The 19,687-nt window shown below is 41.3% G+C and overlaps 1 protein-coding gene across 8 annotated transcripts in view; it reads right to left on the minus strand.

Annotated features, from left to right (window-relative positions):
• Positions 1 to 12,672: 12,672 nt before the first annotated feature.
• Positions 12,673 to 19,687, minus strand: part of LOC140200139 (TPR and ankyrin repeat-containing protein 1-like) — a 152,534-nt gene continuing 145,519 nt past the window's right edge. For all 8 annotated transcript variants that reach the window (XM_072263029.1, XM_072263010.1, XM_072263039.1 and 5 more), the window contains 2 exons: positions 15,298 to 15,393; positions 12,673 to 14,285 (listed from right to left, as the gene is read on the minus strand). In XM_072263029.1, coding sequence (XP_072119130.1) covers positions 14,167 to 14,285; positions 15,298 to 15,393 — 215 coding nt within the window. In that variant the 3' untranslated portion in view covers positions 12,673 to 14,166. The remainder of the gene's footprint in view (positions 14,286 to 15,297; positions 15,394 to 19,687) is intronic.

Below are 19,687 nucleotides of genomic sequence, written 5' to 3' on the forward strand. Positions count from 1 at the left end.
AAAACTCCCCATTTCTGAGCCAGCAAGGATCCCCTGTAGTCCACTCGTTTTGACATTTCGTTGACGAGTTAAGAAGAATTTTTGACCTTCCAGTACAGGGTCAGGAGGCTGCCCATCTGCACCAAGGTAAAAGAACATTGAGGAACTATGCAATAAAATTCCGCATGCTTGCAGTGGAGATAGATGGAATGAGAGATCCCTACTCATTGCCTTCCAGCACAGACTGAACTCAGAGTCTGGCATGAGATCGCTGACTGTGACAAACTGAACAGTGTAGATGACCAGATTAATCTGGCCATTAGAGTTGACAACTGAGTGGTGAGCTTCCTTAAGATTCCTGTCTGCCCCGGGAGTTGATAAATACCTGAAGTTTATGGGTCCAAGGCCGCCATGACAAGGAAGCTAGGAGCATTACACAATTAGGACTGCAGGGAGAACTAGCCCAACAGAACTCCCCTCCCTCTTTTACAGCACACTGGGGACAAGATGGCTGGAAATGTCCTGGATCGCCACAAGAGAGGGAGGAATCTGTCCTCCTACACCGAGCTCGTTCATCCTGAAATAGATGCTTGTGCCTCACTTGCATGGCTGCCCAGTGGGCAGAGTACTGGGTGATGACTGATGCTGATCCAAACAGTGGGAAACTCGAGATGTTCTTCCCCTGCACCACTCAGTTGCCCGGTCATCAGCTCCAATGGCCAGATTAATCAGGTCAACCAGACGGTCCTGCTCGTCACAGACAGCAGCCTGATACTGGGCCCTGAGTTCAGACCACTCTGGAAGGCAGTGATGAGGGAACCCTCATTCCATACCATCTCCATTGCAAGCACGCAGAATTTTATTGTGTAGTTCCTCAACGTCCTTCTACCTTGGTGCAGATCCAGCAGTCAGTGGGCAGGTGCCTGACCCCACATCGGAAGGTCAAAAACTCACCTTAACTCAGCAACAAAATGTTGAAGTGAGTGGACTTCGGGGGATCCTTACTCCTATAGAGTGTTGAATAGGCAAAAGGGAGGTCCTTCCATGAGATTTCCCATGTGCACCATCATCAAACCAACCAGGCTGGGCTTGGAAGGTCAGCTCACACCAGATAATGAAATTTCTGCAGCCATTGGGTCACCAGAGTATCTGCCTGATGGAGGAATACACGGTTCTGGTACAGATATGAAAGTTGGTGCTGGTCCGGATGTGGTATTTGGGGCATTAGTGCCCAGGGTAGTTTGGGCAGCAGAAAAGGAGACGCTGAGAGATGCTGGGAGTGGGACTGACACAACCAGAGGCTGCAGAATTGCATTTGTGAGTCCGTGCTGGAAGGCAATGAATAGGGATGTGATGTAGTGCATATGGATTTTAGCAAGGCATTTGATAAGGTACCCCATGCAAGGCTTATTGAGAAAGTAAGGAGGCATGGGATCCAAGGGGACATTGCTTTGTGGATCCAGAACTGGCTTGCCCACAGAAGGCAAAGAGTGGTTGTAGATGGGTCATATTCTGCATGGAGGTCGGTGACCAGTGGTGTGCCTCAGGGATATGTTCTGGGACCCCTACTCTTCGTGCTTTTTATAAATGACCTGGATGAGGAAGTGGAAGGATGGGTTAGTAAATTTGCTGATGACACAAAGGTTGGGGGGTGTTGTGGATAGTGTGGAGGGCTGTCAGAGGTTACAGTGGGACATTGATAGGATGCAAAACTGGGCTGAGAAGTGGCAGATGGAGTTCAACCCAGGTAAGTGTGAGGTGGTTCATTTTGGTAAATCAAATATGATGACAGAATATAGTATTAATGGTAAGACTCTTGGCAGTGTGGACGATCAGAGAGATGTTTGGGTCCGAGTCCATAGGACACTCAAAGCTGCTGCGCAGGTTGACTCTGTGGTTAAGAAAGCATAGGGTGCATTGGCCTTCATCAATCGTGGGATTGAGTTTAAGAGCAGAGAGGTAATGTTGCAGCTATATAGGACCCTGGTCAGACCCCACCTGGAATACTGTGCTCAATTCTGGTCACCTCACTACAGGAAGGATGTGGAAACCATAGAAAGAGTGCAGAGGAGATTTGCAAGGATGTTGCCTGGATTGGGGAGCATGTCTTATGAGAATAGGCTGAGTGATCTCGGCTTTTTCTCCTTGGAGTAATGGAGGATGAGAGGTGACCTGATAGAGGTGTACAAGATAATGAGAAGCATTCATTGAGTGGATAGTCAAAGGCTTCTTCCCAGGGCTAAAATGGCTAGCATGAGAGGGCATAGTTTTAAGGTGCTTGGAAGTAGGTACAGAGGAGATGTCAGGGGTAATTTTTTACGCAGAGAGTGGTGAGTGTGTGGAATGGGCTGCCGGCAGCGTTGGTGGTGGAGGCAGAAATGATAGGGTTTTTTAAGAGGCTCCTGGATGGATGCATGAAGCTTAGAAAAACAGAGGGCTATGGGTAGGCCTAGGTAGATCTAAGGTAAGGACATATTCAGCACAGCTTTGTGGGCCGAAGGGCCTGTATTGTGCTGTAGGTTTTCTATGTTAACGCTAATGGCTGTCAGCCGACACTGGATGTCAGCTGTAAGTTCATGGATGGTGACTGTGAGAGCAGAGACTGCTGCCATCCAGTTCCGGTTGTCTGCAGTGAGATGCTGAACAGTTGCTGTGAGGGATGACACCTGTTTTTCCAGCTGAGACTAGGCTTGTCAAACTGAGATTATCTGTTGCATTGCTTTGGTCACTTCTTCCAACACAAATTTGACCACCTGTAACTTCTCCCCCACCTGCCCAATGAATCTCAGGATCTCAGGTCCAAAGTCAACTGTTCTCTCTCCACTGAGTCCATATTCATGTTTGAGACTTGCTGTTAAAATATTTGGATACGGTGCAAGTGGAGGAGAGAGGGAGAGAGAGGAGGAGGGAGAGAGTTAGAGAGAGAGAGAGAGAGAGAGAGCAACTGAAGTGGATCAACAGTTCATTGACTTTAATGAGAACTATTCCAGAATTTAAAGGAAAACAATATACAGTAGGCTAACAGGGCCATTAACTAAAACAGTCAAACTGTAAGTTAATACCAGCACTGTGACTGGAAGCAATAACTAAACACCGAACCTGTTCACAACCCGACTGCACGCGCACATAGACTCTACAGCAGAGTCCATAGTTGAGAGTATATTGTGTGGTGGAGAGTACATTGACAGGCAGTATAACAGCCTGGTATGGAAACATCAATGCCCTTGAATGGAAAATCCTACAAAAAGTAGATGTCCTTGTACTGTAGTACTACAGTAGACAGTAAATCCATGGCCTCCTGTACTGTCATGATGAGGCCACACTCAGTTTAGAGGAACAACAGCTTATATTCCAACAGGGTAGCCTCCAACCGGATGGCATGAACATTGATTTCTCAAATTTCTAGTAATGGCTAATCCTTCCCATCTCCTTTTCCCTTTCTCACCTTATCTCCTGACCTACCCATCACCTCCCTCTGGTGCTGCTCCCACTTTTCTTTCCCCCATGCCTTTCTGTCCTCTCCTATTAGATTTACCCTTCTCCAGCCCTGTATCTCTTTCACCAATCAACTTCCCAGCTCCTTTCTTCACTCCTCCCCCGGTTTCACCTCTCACCTTGCGTTTCTTCCTCCCCTCACCATCCCCACCCCACTGCACCTTCTAACTCTGAATCCTCATTTTTTTCTCCAGTCCTGCTGAAGGGTCTCGACCCGAAATGTCAACTGTCTACTTTTTCCATTGATGTTGCCTGGTCTACTGAGTTCCTCCAGCATTTTGTGTGTGTTGCTTGGATTTCCACAATCTGCAGATTTTCTCTTGTTTGTGATAGAAAAGGTAATACCCAGAAAGGAGACAGCGCTGGCCATATGTTCCTCATAGTCCTGATTCAATCTCCATGTGTCCATGGGGTTACTCCATATCTACAATGGTTGGTCTCTGGAGAGTTGTCACTGCTTTGCATTCAAAACCTCTTACCTTACCAGTTCAGGTGTTGAATTTCAGAGTCATTGGCTGTGGGTCATCTGCCTGAACTATATCATCTTCTTACTGGTTCTGGTCCAAGCCAGCATCCATTTACTGCCCTCCTCCACAAGTGACAACTGGTAATTTATGGCTCTTTGTTCTAAATCAATGATGAAACCGGTGAACAGCTCAAATCACTCAGGGCAGACACAGGCCCACTCAATTCATAAACCTCCATGTTCTATCGCATCAAAGAACATGTCACAAATAACTTCTTATTTGGAAATGATTGCTAGTCCAACAGATTTGCTGCAGCATAATTGCCTCTAAAACATGATTCAGTCAAGCAAAATGGAGGATGCAGGGCAGTTAACAAAATTGCGGCCTCCATGCTATTTGCTCTGAAATACTTATTTAGTCAGTATGGAAATATTCAAAGGTTCATTTAATATCAGAGTATATATACAGTATATATGTAAGCTGAAATGCGTACCTTTCACAGACGTACACGAAACAAGAAACCCCATAGAGCGAATGATAGAAACACTGAAGTCCTGAAGCCCCCCTCTCCTCCCTTCGCACAAGTAGTAGCAAAAGCATTGACCCCCCCCACTTGCCGCAGCAGAAGCACCAACCCTTCCCCACCCCCTCACCATGAAAGCCCCCAAAGAGTCCTTGATCTAGAATCCATTAAAACTTTGTTTTATGTACTTCCTTGTACAGAAGTGTTTGGTAGAAATTGCATCCTTCACCTTATGGCAAGGATAAAGATAATTGGTCTGTCTGCTTCCACTGTCTTTGGTTCATTCAAGTTCACTGATCTGTATACTGTAGTTCTTTTTGGACAACATTTGCAGTTCATGGTCCAGAAGTATTTGGTAGCATTTATTTAATTGTGCAACTCATGCTTGAGAAGGTACATCCAAATGCATCACAAAATTTCCAATTGGCTCAGTATGTGTTTCAGAACAAACAGCATACAATTGCCACTTTCGAAAATAAACCAACTAGTAAATTGCTGAAAGCAACTTTAGTGTTTGTATTTCAGGGTGCTGCAGTGTACGGTAGATATATTTCATTGCACAACTTCAGCTTGAAAAGGTACAGCCAATGTTGTAAAATTTCCAGACTGAATAAATCTATCTTACAGAGCAAACAGCATTCAATCGCCACTTTGTATAATAATGCCTTGTAGTAACTAACTGCAAGCAACCTTATTTTAAGGGTTGCATCCTGGTGCAGTTTTTGGTAGCACTTATCGGATTATACCACTTCTGCTTTAAACTCTAAAGTTTAGAGAACAGAGCCATATATATCACAATACTTCCACATTGGCTAAATCAGCATTTCAAAGCAAACAGCCTACAATTGCCATTTTGTATAATAAAGACATGTAGTAACTTGTTACAAACAATTTTATTTTATGTATTTCCAGGTGTGTAGTGTTTGGTAGCATTTAATCTAATTGTGCAACTTCAGTTTGGGAAGGTACAGGCAAATATATTACGATACAACATTGGAACAGTGAGTTGCTGATCTCCACTCTCATTGTTGCAGGAGCAACCACTCTCTTTTTGGCTGGGAGAGAGCCTGTCTGAGATACGAGAATGCTGGATTGTGCACTGTAGTTTTAATGGATTCTAGATCAAGGACTCTTTGGGGGCTTTCATGGTGAGGGGGTGGGGAAGGGTTGGTGCTTCTGCTGCGGCAAGTGGGGGGGGTCAATGCTTTTGCTACTACTTGTGCGAAGGGAGGAGAGGGGGGCTTCAGGACTTCAGTGTTTCTATCATTCACTCTCTGGGGTTTCTTGTTTCGTGGACGTCTGTGAAAGGTACACATTTCAGCTTACATATATACTGTATATATACTCTGATATTAAATGAACCTTTGAATATTTCCATACTGACTAAATAAGTATTTCAGAGCAAATAGCATACAATTGCCACTTTCTATAACGAAACCATGGAGTAACTTGCTGCGATTTTTTGTAGTTCATGGCACAGAAGTCTTTGGTAGCACTTATTTGACTGGATAACTGATGCTTGAGAAGTTAGACCCTATATAATCACAAAAATTTCCAGAATGCCTGAAGTGTCGGAGCAAAGAGCATATGATTGCCACTTTCAGCCAATGTAGTAACTAATTGTAAGCAACTTTATTTTATGCACTTCATACTGTTGAATTGATTTGTAGCATTTCAGAGGAAACATATACATTTGCCACTGTCTGTACCAAAAATAGTAACCTGTTGCAAATAATGTTATTTATGTATTTCATAGTGTAACACTTTTGTAGCATTTACTTGATCTTATGCTTCTTCTTTATACATGGTAAATGGTAGGGCATTAAAGAATGCTGTAGAACAGAGGGGTCTAGGAATAATGGTGCATAGTTCTCTGACGATGGAATCTCATGTGGAAAGGGTGGTGAAGAAAGCTTTTGGTTTGCTGGCCTTTATTAATCAGACCATTGAGTATAGGAGTAGGGATGTAATGTTGAATTTGTATAAAGCATTGGTAAGGCCAGATCTGGAGTATTGTGTACAATTCTGGTCACCGAATTATAGGAAAGATGTCAATAAAATTGAGAGTACAGAGGAGGTTTACTAAAATGTTGCCAGGGTTTCATCTCCTAAGTTACAGAGAAAGGCTGAACAAGATAGATCTTTATTCTTTGGAGCGTAGAAGGTTGAGGGAGGACTTGATAGAGGTGTTTAAAATTATGAGGGGGATTGATAGAATTGACATGGTTAGACTTTTTCCATTGAGAGTGGGGGAGATTCAAACAAGAGGACATGAGTTGAGAGTTAAAGGGCAAAAGTTTAGGGGTAACATGAGGGGGAACTTCTTTACTCAGAGAGTGGTAGCTGTGTGGAATGAGCTTCCAGCAGAAGTGGTTGAGGCAGGTTCTATGTTGTCGTTTAAAGTTAAATTGGATAGATATATGGACAGGAAAGGAATGGAGGGTTATGGGCTGAGTGCAGGTCGGTGGGACTAGGATAGGGTAAGAGTTTGGCACGGACTAGAAGGGCTGAGATGGCCAGTTTCCGTGCTGTAATTGTTATATGGTTAATGAGTAAGCATCATAAAATTTTCAGATCATGTAATTCAGTGTTTCAGAGCAAACAGCATTCAATTATCAGTTTGTATAATAAAGCCATGTTGCAGCTTTATTTATGTGTTCCATGGTGTTTGGTAGAATTTACTTTATTGTGCAACTTATGCAAGAGCTAACTGAATTACAAAATTTCCAGACTGGCTTGATCAGTGTTTTTGAGCAAGCAGCATGTGACTGCTATTTTCTATAAAAGCACATAGTAGTTCATTTCAAGTAACTTTATCTTATGTATATGATGCTGCTGAAGTGTTTGGTAGCATTTATTTGATAGTACAACATCTCCTTGTGAAGGCGGACTCAAATGCATCACAACATTTCCATACTGACTACATATGTGATTCAGAGCGAACAGCACACAATTGCCATTTTCTATCATCGAAATGTGTAGTAACATATTGCAAACAACTTCCATTATTGCATTCCTTTGTGCTGAAGTGTCTTGTAGCATCTATTTGATAGTAGAACTTAAGCCTGAGTAGTTAGAGCCAATTGCATCACAACATTTCCAAATTGGCTAAATCTGTTTCAGAGCAAGCCGATTTCTATAATCAGAGTGTGCAGGAACTTATTGCAAGCAACTTTGTTTTATGTACTTCCTTGTACAGAAGTGTTTGGTAGAAATTATTTGGTTTTGCCATTTGTGTTTGAGAAAGTAGAGCCAAATGTATCACAAAGTTTCCAGATTAGCTATTTTAGTGCTTCAGAGCAAGCAGCATACAACTGTCAGTTTACATAATACAAACATGTAGTAACTTTTTGCAAACAGCTTTATTTTCTTTTATCTGGCTGTGCAACTTGCACTTGAGACGCTAAACCCCATCACATTACAGAATTTCCAGATTGGCTAAACAAATGTTTAGCATACAAGTGCCAATATTGGTCTAGACATTCTTCAACACTTGAAAATGTACAATGGAAAGGGCCAATGTTGGGACCATTTAACTAGAGCCATGGGAGATGCATGTTTTTCATATATGAATGAAATGTGTAATGAGAACTTCAGTTCTCATTTCTAAAAATCTTGTGAGTAGTACAAAATTTAAAACATCTTTTGCTGCAATGGATTTCTTAAAACAGCGTGTGATAGAAATGTTTCTCATTGGTGACTGTTGGACTTTTGGACAGATTTTCTTTTGGGTACTAAATGAGCAATGACAGAAGTACCACATCTGCTGATGGAACAACACAGTGGAAGTAAGGTCTTGTGAAATGGTGCTCTCACAAACTAAAGAAAGAATCACTTATATAAGAAGCAGGACCACCCACGAAGACACTAGCGTTTGCTTCACTGGCAGACACCTAGGCAGCAGCTCAGACATGATGGGATTTGATTCCTTCCTTACAGCAGAAGAGATGATCTTACAGAGGTGTATAAAACCATGAGGGGAATAGACAGGGTGAATGCACGCAGGTGTTGGGAAATCAAATCCTAACAAGCATGAGCTTAAGGTGAGAGAGGAAAAATTAATAGGGAAAAATTGAGGGATAATTTTGCTTTCATATACACAAGGGAGGTGTCTATGTGGAATTCTCTGAGGGAATGGTTGAGGCAGGTACAATAACAACTTTTGAGACAGTTGGACAGGTACATGGAAAGGTATAGAAGATTATGGACCATATACTGGCAAATGGAGCTAGCTTGGATGGGGCAATCTTGGTCAGCATGAACCAGTCTGCAGCCTTTACCAATCTGCCCAGTTTCCATTGCTGCTGCACATTCTACAACATTGTAATAAACCAGTCATCAGGCACTGCACTCTGACTGATGTCCAGTATGTTCACAGCAGCCTCAGTGGCTGTGCATGTCACTACTCAGATGATTGCTAATCAATTTATGATAATTGTAATGCATGCATGGAGACACCAATGGTCAAATCTACAATTCCATGATGGCGTAACTCAGCAGTAGATACAGGCCCTTCAGCCCAATGGGTCCTTGCTAACCATGGTGCCCGCCCATTTATTCCCAATTTCCTGCAGCCTATATCCCTCTAAGTTCTGCTCTTGCGTTACCTATCCAGGTACTTGTAAAGTAACTGACTCAGCCACTTCTCTGAGCAGCTTATACTCCCCACCCCATGTGGAAAAACTTGACCCTCAGGTGCCTTTTAAAATTTACCCTCCTCACCAGAAAAGGGTGCCGTCCTAGTTTTGGACTCTCCCACCCTGGGAAAGAGACTGCTACCATCCTCCTTATCTATGCCTCATATAATGTTATAAACCTACAAGCTCACCCCTCATTCTCCTACGTGCCAAGGGAACAAAGACTTAGTCTGGCCAAACTCTCCCTATGACAGGCACCCCCCCCCCCCCACCCCCAGTCCTGGCAACACCCTCACAAATCTTTTCTGCATTACTTCCAGTTTAACCACATCTTTCCTGTAAGGTGACCAAATGTGTACAAGTGCGGCCTCACCAATGATGTATACAACTGCAACATCCCAACTCCATATTTAGTGCTATCCCATGTATGAACTTCGCTAATGACTTATGGAGTTCTCTCTAATGTGCCTCAAACAAGTATGCCATTTGCTTACTTTTCCACCTACTTATCCATTTTAGAGTGTTATAGATCAAACCCGAAGATCCCTCTGTAAATCAATGCTCCTAAGAGCCCTGCCACTTACTGTACGAGTTTGACCTTCTGAAGTGAAACACCTGACGCTTGTTCAGATGAAACAAACTTATCCAGAGTAGCACAGTTAGAAATTGGCAGGTATAATGGTGTGGAATTCACTGAACCATGACCGAAAGAAGCTGTGAAGTTGGAAGCTTAACATCCAAGGACACACATTGTATCGAAAGGTCAGGCAAGTAGACCCAGGTGTGGGGTGGCTCCATTGGTAATATGTGAAATTAAACCCTTAGAAAGGAGACAAGGGAGCAGATATTTAGAATCTTTGTGGGTAAAGTTAAGAAACTGCAAAGGTAAACAGACTATGATGGGAGTTATATATTGGCCTGTGACCAGCACAGCAAGTGGTTACAGATTACAATAGGAGGTAGATAAGGCAATGAAAAGACAGTCATGAGGGATTTCAATATGCAGGTAGACTGGAAAAATCAGGTTAGTGCTGGATCCCAAGAGAAGGAACTTGTGAAATGCTTACCAGATGGCTTTTTTAGAACTGCTTGTGGTTGAGCCCGCTGGGAAAAAGCAGTTCTGGATTGGGTATTGTGTAATGAACCAGATTTGATTAAAGTAAAGGAACCTTTAGGAGGCAGTGATCATATGATAGAATTCACCCTACAGTTTCAAAGTGCGAAGCTAAAGTGAGATGTATCAGTATTACAGTGAAAGACAGATACGTACATCCCAAAGAAGTAATATTCTAAAGAGAAGACAACTGTAGCAGACAAGGGAGGTCAAAGACAGCACAGTAATGTGGCGACCCACTTTCTACACAGGCAAACCGGCTCGCAAAATGGCGCTGGGCCTTCTTCTTCACCAGCAAGGTGAGAAAGCCCGCGCACGGGAAGACACTTTTGTAATGCACCTCTGACGTCCTTTCTGCAATAAAAAGGGCATATAATATAGCAAAAAATAGTGGGAAGCTTTTAAAAACCAACAGAAGGCAACTAAAAAAGCAGTGAGGGGAGAAAAGTTAAAATATGAAGGTAAGCTAGCCAATACTATGAAAGAAGATACCAATTTTTTTCCAGAAATATAGAGTAACGAAGAGGTGAGAATGGATACTAGACTGCTGAAAAATAACCGCTGGAGAGGTTATAATGACAGACAAGCCTAATAAGTATTTTGTGTCAGTCTTCACTATGGAAGACACTAGCAGTATGCCAGAAATTCGAGAATATTATTGGGTAGAAGTGAGTGTAGCTGTTATTACTAAGGTGTTTCAGAAGCTGAAAGGTCTTAAGATAGCTCAGTCACCTGCTCCAGATGAACAGCAGCCCAGGGTTCTGGAAAAGGTAACTGAAGAGATTGTGACCATCATGTTAGCGGTGATCTTTCAAAAATCACCAGACTCTGAAGGACTGAAAATTTTCAAATGTCTCTTCCCTCTTTAAGAAGGGTAGGAGGGAAAAGACTGGAAATTTAGGCCAATTAGCATGACTTCAGTAGTTGGAAAGATGTTGGAGTCCATTATTAAGGATGAGATTTCAGAGTACTTTGAGGCTCATAATAAATAGGCCAAAGTCAGCATGGTTTCTTTAAGGGGAAATCTTGCCTGGCAAATCTGTTGGAATTCATTGAGGAAATAACAGCAGGTTAGACAAAGGCAAAACAGTGAACATTTACTTGAATTTTTAAAAGACCTTAGACAAAATTCCATATATGCGGTTGGTACATAAGATAAGAGTCCATGGTATTACAGGAAAGATACTAATATGATAGAAGATTGGCTGAATGAGAGGAGACAAAGTGTGGGAGTAAAGGGGGCCTTTTCTGTTTGGCTGCTGGTGACAAGTGGTATTCCGCAGGGATCGGTATTAAGACTGCTTCTTTTCACGTTATATGACAATGGTTTGGAAGATGAAATTGATGCCTTTGTAGCCAAGTTTGTGGATGAAACAAAATTAAATGGAGGAGAAGGTAGTGTTGAGGAAGCAGGAATTCTGCATAAGTACCTAGACAGATTGGGGGAATGGGCAAACAAATGACAGATGAAATCTAATGTAAGGAAGGGTGTTATCATGCACTTTGGTAGAAGGAATAAAGGCATAGACTATTTTCTAAACTGGAAGCAATTTCAGAAATCAGAGAGGCAAATGGACTTTGGAGTTCTTGTGCAGGATTCAATGACTCCTAGAGTGTCTAGGGCCAGAAGGCACAGCCTCAGAATGGAAAGATGCCACTTTAGTACAGAGGTGGGGAGGAATTTTTTTCATCAGAGTGCGGTGCATCTGTGGAATTCGTTGTCACAGATGGCTGTGAAGGTCAAGTCATTGGTATCTTTAAAGCAGAGAGGTTGTTGATAGGTTCTTGATTAGTAAGGGTGTCAAAGGTTATGGGGAGAAAGCAGAAGAATGGGTTTGAAATGGATAATAAATCAGCCATGATGGAATGGTAGAGCAGACTCGATGGGCCAAATTGCCTAATTATTCATATATGGCTTATATTCATGTGCCTAATGGTTTTATAACAAGGCATATTCTCGAGTGTAAATTTGTCTGTGGTAGTGGCACAGTACAGTGAGGACCCAACACATCTGTAACATTGAAAACAGAACTGCATGTAAGCCATGTTAAAAATAAGATCTAATTCAAGGAAATTCACTGGATAATTGCCCTTAAGTCACTCACTAGATAGCACCTCTCGTATAATTTTTCTCTCAATTAAAGATTTGTCACATGTACATCAAAACATACAGTGAAATGTTTGTTTTGCATCAAAGACCAACACAGCCAGAGGATTTGCTGGGAGCAGCCTGTATGTGTCACCATGTTTCCTGTGCCAACAAAGCATGCCCACAACTTAATTTGAAATGTGTGAGGGAACTGGAGCACCTGGATGAAACTCCTTGCAGGCAGTGGTGGGAACTGAACCTGATCACCAGGTTCTGCTAGTCCCTACATTACCGTGAGAACCATACTGTCCCATATTGAACATTAATGTAAAGAGAGACACAATATTAAACATGGTGAAAAATGTTTTACTTCAGTTTTTACATTTTACAGATCAAAATCTTTCGAACAATTGTTAAAAATTTTAACAAAAATAAAGACTAACATGGCCTTCTAGAAAAAATTTTGTCAGCTGGTGAAAAATTTTACTCACCATTTCCTGGGAAAAAAAATCATTGTTAAAGTATATTGTTATTTGCTAATTGTTTTCCTTGAAATCTTTTATTTTTATTTAGAGATACATTACAGTAACAGGCCCTTCACACTGCTCAGTATGACCAATTAAATTACTAACCATACATCTTTAGAATGTGGGTTGAAACTGGAGCTTCTGGAAATAGTTTCAAGAACAAAAACAAAAACTATTTCAAAGGTTGTTCAGCATTTGAAAGTCAGCTTGTACTTCCGTGTTTTTTTAAAAATTTTCTTCTACAAGTAATCAACAAATTTGTAATCACATTCCAAATAATGCAAAAGGAATCATTTATGTCTTGAAAAGTTCTCATTTCAATAGTAAAGGTTCTAAATGGGCCAAATGGTCTATTTCTGCTCTTATGGTTTTATGAGTAAAAATGTCTTAAATGATTGGAGACCAGAAATCATGTTACTTACTGGCATTTATTGAAAGGAATCAATCTTTCAAAAGAAAAAAGTAAAGCTCCATGCCAGTGATCAGGTTTGCTTATTGGCTAATTGCGTAATTTAAACTATATCATTGCAATTTGAAATCTTAGAAAAATCTCCAAGTTGTGGTACTTGAACTGACTGACTCAACTGGACCCTAACTTTACCTACCAGCCAAACAATTCTTATATTCAAATCATTATTTTATTTATAGCATACAATACTTCCTCTATATTTTATAAGGGAATCAGCCCTCCGTTGATCTTGGTCCAAACTGTCTACCTAAAAATATAATTTCCAATTGTACTCAAAAACATTTGAAACACTTAATCATACTTAAATGATAAATTTACAATGCTTTCATCAAACCAGTCAATATAAAATTTTGAATACAGCAATTATAACATTGGTATCAAGAAATTAAAACCTTTAAAACAGTTGAGAACATATTAACTCTATTTTGCCATTAGGAGGCCCTAGGATTTAGAGGTAATACTCAATAAAAGTAATTCAGGCTTACATTTTATTTCTGGTATATATCAGAATGCATTAATTCTTGCACCTGATACAAGTCTTGTGGTCCACTAATAATTAGAGAAGTTTACGCCTATCTAAACAATGATACTCTGACACATTGATACAAAATGTTTTCATAAGGATATATTAACTGTACATCACATCAGAATTCCAAGAACACAATTAAAAATGATGAAAAAGTTACTATGAAAAATGCTGTAAAGGTATTGGTAAACAGGTGAGAAAATCTGGCCTTTGCTAAATTGTTAAGAAGAGTTCTAACCAATATACAAGAATATATTTTCAATAAATGCAGAATTATATATTTACATGGAAAATGATTGATACCCCAAACCTTCAATCATTGTACAAATATAGCTCCAAATTACCGCCTCCTTTTCTTTTTTGAGGACTTCTTTTTCTTCTTGGAGCACAGTTCATCAAAATTTTCATGACCATCTTCGATGCCTTGAAAATCAGCTGTACTCTGGTTAGCTTCAAGCCCTGCAGATTTTTATAGTGGATTTACCAGAGTTATCAACTGGATTACATATGGAGAAATGCCAACTGTTTACAATAATCTAACTGCACAAACAAAACCAATAGAAATGCCAGCACTGTGCAGATCAGGCTGTTTCATGTGAAAGTAGTTCAAAGGCTCTCAGATCTACAAACAATTGTAAAATGTTGTTTCGCTTTCCTATGATGCTGCCTAACCTGCTCAGTATTTCCAACTGTTTTCATTTTAAATCCTGCAGAAGAGGAAATTTGATCAAAATCTTTAAAGAATTTCTTTTGGTGCAATAGTAATTAATGTAACAAATACAGGAGCGTCAAGCTAATTTGAATCATCCAACAAGAAAATAGATTACCAGTAAAGAAAGCAGCTTATCTATTGAATTTGATCCCTGCTTAATTTTGATTCTTCCAATAAATCAGAGATGTATAAAATATTGCACAGTCTGATGAGAGAAAAACATGAAAATTGCAGACTGGAAGGAGCAGTTGATTTAAAAATTTTTCTTAAACAATTCAATTCCCTAGATTAGGTTTTCAATCTCACACAAGATGCTGGGGGAACTCAGCAGGTCAGGCAGCATCTATAGAAATGAACAGATAGGCAAAGTTTCAGGCCAAAATCTTGCCCCTGTCCTGAAGAAGGGTCTTGGCCCGAAATGTTGATTATCTATGCATTTCCACAGATGCTTTCTGACCTGTTGAGTTCCTCCAGCATTTTGTGTGTCTTGCTTTGGATTTCCAGCATCTGCAGACTTTCTTGTGTTTAAGTTTTCAATCTGGTGTGGTTCTCTCCATCGTGTATAGTAGGTACTGTACAGAACTTCCAACGGTTCAACAATCAAATTGAATTTGAAGTTACGTTTAAGATTTAAGTGCTAATAAAAATATTGGCTAGGATTATCATTTTAATGGAAATAACCTTTAACAATGGACATTGTATAGCAATACATCTGATAGATACTGAATTACATATTGATTTACTATAGGTGGTACATACCATCATCGTTCAGGTTGCAAGATTGCTTCTGCCATAGGTCAGTCCTATCTACAATTTTCTGGAGGCTTTCAATTGTCAGCGACAACATTTCTTCACCTATGAATCATATAAAGACAAACATATTTGTTGGTATCTGTATAACCATCTATAATATATCACTGACAAAGACTACAAATAAAATCGTAGAGCATGCTAACAATCATTTAAGGTTTGTAAGTTCTGATTGTAACTAATGTTTACAAACACCAGAACTGATATCAATGAAAGGTTTCCTGTAACAGATCATAGAGAGTTAGGTTCATTAATGTCATCTCAGTCAGGAAACCTGGTCGTGAAATTCAATGTCATTATCTCTCTCATCCCTCAGTGGAAATTTATCATCATGATTTTTGGATTGAATCCTGCCATTCCTGATATGCAACTTGGCACAACAAAGATCATAACTGATCTTTTCCCTTGGTAGTACATTCCTGCATTAAATATATTTCCCTCAATTATTTTAATATTTAAAAAGTTATCGTGTCTTGTCTTATATAAAAGCAGATGGCCATATTCCTCATCAGATGCATATCTTCACATCACCTATGCTAGGTGCAGGAAGCCATCTTTCTGTAGTGTCAGTCCCAGTAGTTTGTAACACCGGTGTACTCTCTTGTCACAGCTTGATTTGCACCTTCCTGAGCAGTTTGTTGTCCATCACTGGGAACCTTACTAGGTTGGGCTGCCCATGACTGATTTATTTGCCTGCCCTGTAATAATGTGGCCCATGCCACCACAATTTCCTGACTTGCAGCAATCTCAAATTTGCCAAGTCCCATCATTGCAGACCTCAACTACTATGAACTAACAATTGCTTTCAGAACCCTATTTCTGCAAACCACACTCTGAACACTGGCCTCTGAATCCTATGACCACCTTCTCAACCCCCAGCCCAGTTCCTTTTTTTTAATACATTCTATCCCAGCAACAATATGCAAAGAAATGCCCTTACTTTGGTGTATAATCAGTTCAGTTCTGTTGGACCCAGGCCCTCAGTTGCCAGTGGGTTCCAAAGGAGTTTTTCAAGGATAAAAGTGGCTGGTGGAACACTGAGCTTCAACTTGCAATGTATTTCCAGGCTTTTGTCTTTATTTAGTAAAATACTGATCTCGGGTCAAGGAATTTCATAGCATGGAAACAGACCCAACTCATTCATGCTGACTGTGTTGCCCAGCATACTCCTCAAAACATCTATGTTCTTATCTAGATGGTTTTAAAATGCAGCTAATGTACTCTGTCAACCACTACCTTTGTCAGTTCATGCATGAAGAAACTACTCATGATGCCCTGTTTAAATCTCTCAACAATGATCATATACCCATGCCTCTTTGCCTTTTGTGTTGCATTTTGGAGTTTGCATGTTTTTCTCGTGTGGGATTTCCCTGAATGCTCTGACTTCTTTCCATATCCCAAAGTCATGCAAGCTTGTGGTTAATTGGTCGCACTATATTGTCCCTTTTATGTAGGTGTGTGGGGCGAGTGACTGATAAAAATTGAAAAATGTTAAGGTCATGATAGCCTGGGAAATCAAGGAAGGGAACAGTGATGTCTTGAAACATTCCACATTGCAAAAGAGTGGTTTTGAAAGTGATTGAATCCCCACGGCCTAAACAGATGCCTCTTAGGACACTGTGGGAAGACAGGAAAGAAATTGCTGGGGCTCTAACAATGATATTTGTTAGCTTTGCTGCACCTTTTCTAACTTAATGATATTCTCCCTACAGCTAGACAGCCAAAGTTTTGCAAAGATATCACTAGGAATGGAGGGCTTGATTTATCAAGGGACAATGGATAGGCTGGGGGTTTTGTCCCTGGAGCATAGGAGGCTGATGAATGGAAAGTATGGACAGAAGACTGATTGACTGCCAGAAGACAAAGAGTGGGAATAAAAGGGGCCTTTTCTAATTGGTTGCTTGATGACGTCCTACAGGGATCAGTGTTGAGTCCACTATTTTTCCTGTTGCATGTTAATAATCTGGATTATGGAACTGATGGCTGTTTGGGAAAGTTTGTGGAAGATAGGTGGAGGGGCAGGTAGGTTAGAGGAAACAGGAAGTCTACAAAAGAAAACGCAAACAACAGGAATACTGCAGATGCTGGAAATTCAAGCAACACACATCAAAGTTGCTGGTGAACGCAGCAGGCCAGGCAGCATCTCTAGGAAGAGGTACAGTCGATGTTTCAGGCCGAGACCCGTCGTTAGGTCAGGTAACGTACATTGGTAGAAGGAATAAAGACACAGATTCTTTGCTAAAAAAGATGTGAATTCAGAAATCGGAGGTGAAAAGGGACTTGGGATTCCCAGTGCAGGATTCCCTCAACATCATCTTGCAGACTAGGTCAGTAGTGAGAAAGACAAGTGCTGAGACTTTATAAAGCATTGGTCAGCCCACATTTGGAGTATTGTGAGCAGCTTTGGGCCCCATACTTAAGAAAGGATGTGTTGGCATTGGAGAGGGTTCAGAGGTGGTTTATGAGAATGATCTTGAGAATGAAAGGGTTAACATGTGAGGAATGTTTGATGGCTCTGGGCCTGTACTCGCTGGAGTTTAGAAGAATGAATGGGGATCTCATTGAAAATACAGAATATTGAAAGGACAAGATAAAGTGGAAGTGGACAGGATGTTTCTACTAGCTGGAGAGTCTTGGACTAGATGGCACAACCTCAAAATAGAAGGATGCCTCTTTAGAACATAGATGAGGAAGAAATTTTTTAGCCAGAAACTGACAAATCATAGAAACAAAGAAAACCTACAGCACAATACAGGCCCTTTGACCCACAAAGCTGTGCCGAACATGTCTCCACCTTAGAACTACCTAGGCTTTTCCATAGCCCTCCATTTTTCTAAGCTCCATGTACCTATCCAAGAGTCTCTTAAAAGACCCGATTGTTTCTGCCTCCACCACCGATGCCGGCAGCCCATTCCATGCACTCATCACTCTGCGTAAAAAACTTACCTCTGACGTCTCAAGCACCTTCAAACTGTGCCCTCTCATGCTAGCCATTTCAGCCCTGGGAAAAAGCCTCTGACTATCCACACGATCAATGCCTCTCATTATCTTGTACACCTCTATCAGGTCACCTCTCATCCTCCGTTGCTCTAAGGAAAAAAGGCCGAGTTCACTCAACCTATTCTCATAAGGCATGCTCCCCAATCCAGGCAACATCATGGTAAATCTCCTCTGCACCCTTTCTATAGTTTCCACGTCCTTCCTGTAGTGAGGCAACCAGAACTGAGCACAGTACTCCAAGTGGGGTCTGACCAGGGTTCTATACAGCTGCAACATTACCTCCTGGCTCTTAAACTCAATCCCACGATTGAAGGAGGCCAATGCACCATATGCCTTCTTAACCACAGAAGCAAATTTGAGTGTCCGATGGACTCGGACTCCAAGATCCCTCTGATCCTCCACACTGCCAAGTATCTTGTCATTAATGCTATATTCTGCCATCATATTCCACCTACCAAAATGAACCACCTCACACTTATCTGGGTTGAACTCCATCTGCCACTTCTCAGCCCAGTTTTGCATCTTATCAATGTCCCACTGTAACCTCTGACAGCCCTCCACTCTATCCACAACACCCAACCTTTGCAACATCAGCAAATTTACTAACCCATCTCTCCACTTCCTCGTCCAGGTCATTTATAAAAATCACAAAGAGTAGGGTCCCAGAACAGATCCCTGAGGCACACCACGGGTGACCGACCTCTATGCACAATATGACCCGTCTACAACCACTTTTTGCCTTCTGTGGGCAAGCCAGTTCTGAAGCCACAAAGCAATGTCCCCTTGGATCCCATGCCTCCTTACTTTCTCAATAAGCCTTGCATGGGGTACCTTATCAAATGCCTTGCTGAAATCATATGCACTACATATATGGCTCTACCTTCATCAATGTGTATAGTCACATCCTCAAAAAATTCAATCAGGCTCGTAAGGCATGACCTGCCTTTGACAAAGCTATGCTGACTATTCTTAATTATATTATGCCTCTCCAAATGTTCATAAATCCTGCTCTCAGGATCTTCTCCATCAACTTACCAACCACTGAAGTAAGACTCACTGGTCTATAATCTCCTGGGCTATCCCTACTCCCCTTCTTGAATAAGGGAACAACATCCACAACCCTCCAATCCTCTGGAACCTCTGCCATCCTCATTGATGATGCAAAGATCATCGCCAGAGGCTCAGCACTCTCCTCCCTCGCTTCCCACAGTAGCCTGGGGTACATCCCCTCCAGTCCTGGTGACTTATCCAACTTGATGCTTCCCAAAAGCTCCAGCACATCCTCTTTCTTAGTATCTACATGCTCAAGCTTTTCAGTCCGCTGCAAGATCCTTTTCCG

This window comes from Mobula birostris, chromosome 1, assembly GCF_030028105.1.
Source record: "Mobula birostris isolate sMobBir1 chromosome 1, sMobBir1.hap1, whole genome shotgun sequence".
Taxonomy (NCBI): domain Eukaryota; kingdom Metazoa; phylum Chordata; class Chondrichthyes; order Myliobatiformes; family Myliobatidae; genus Mobula; species Mobula birostris.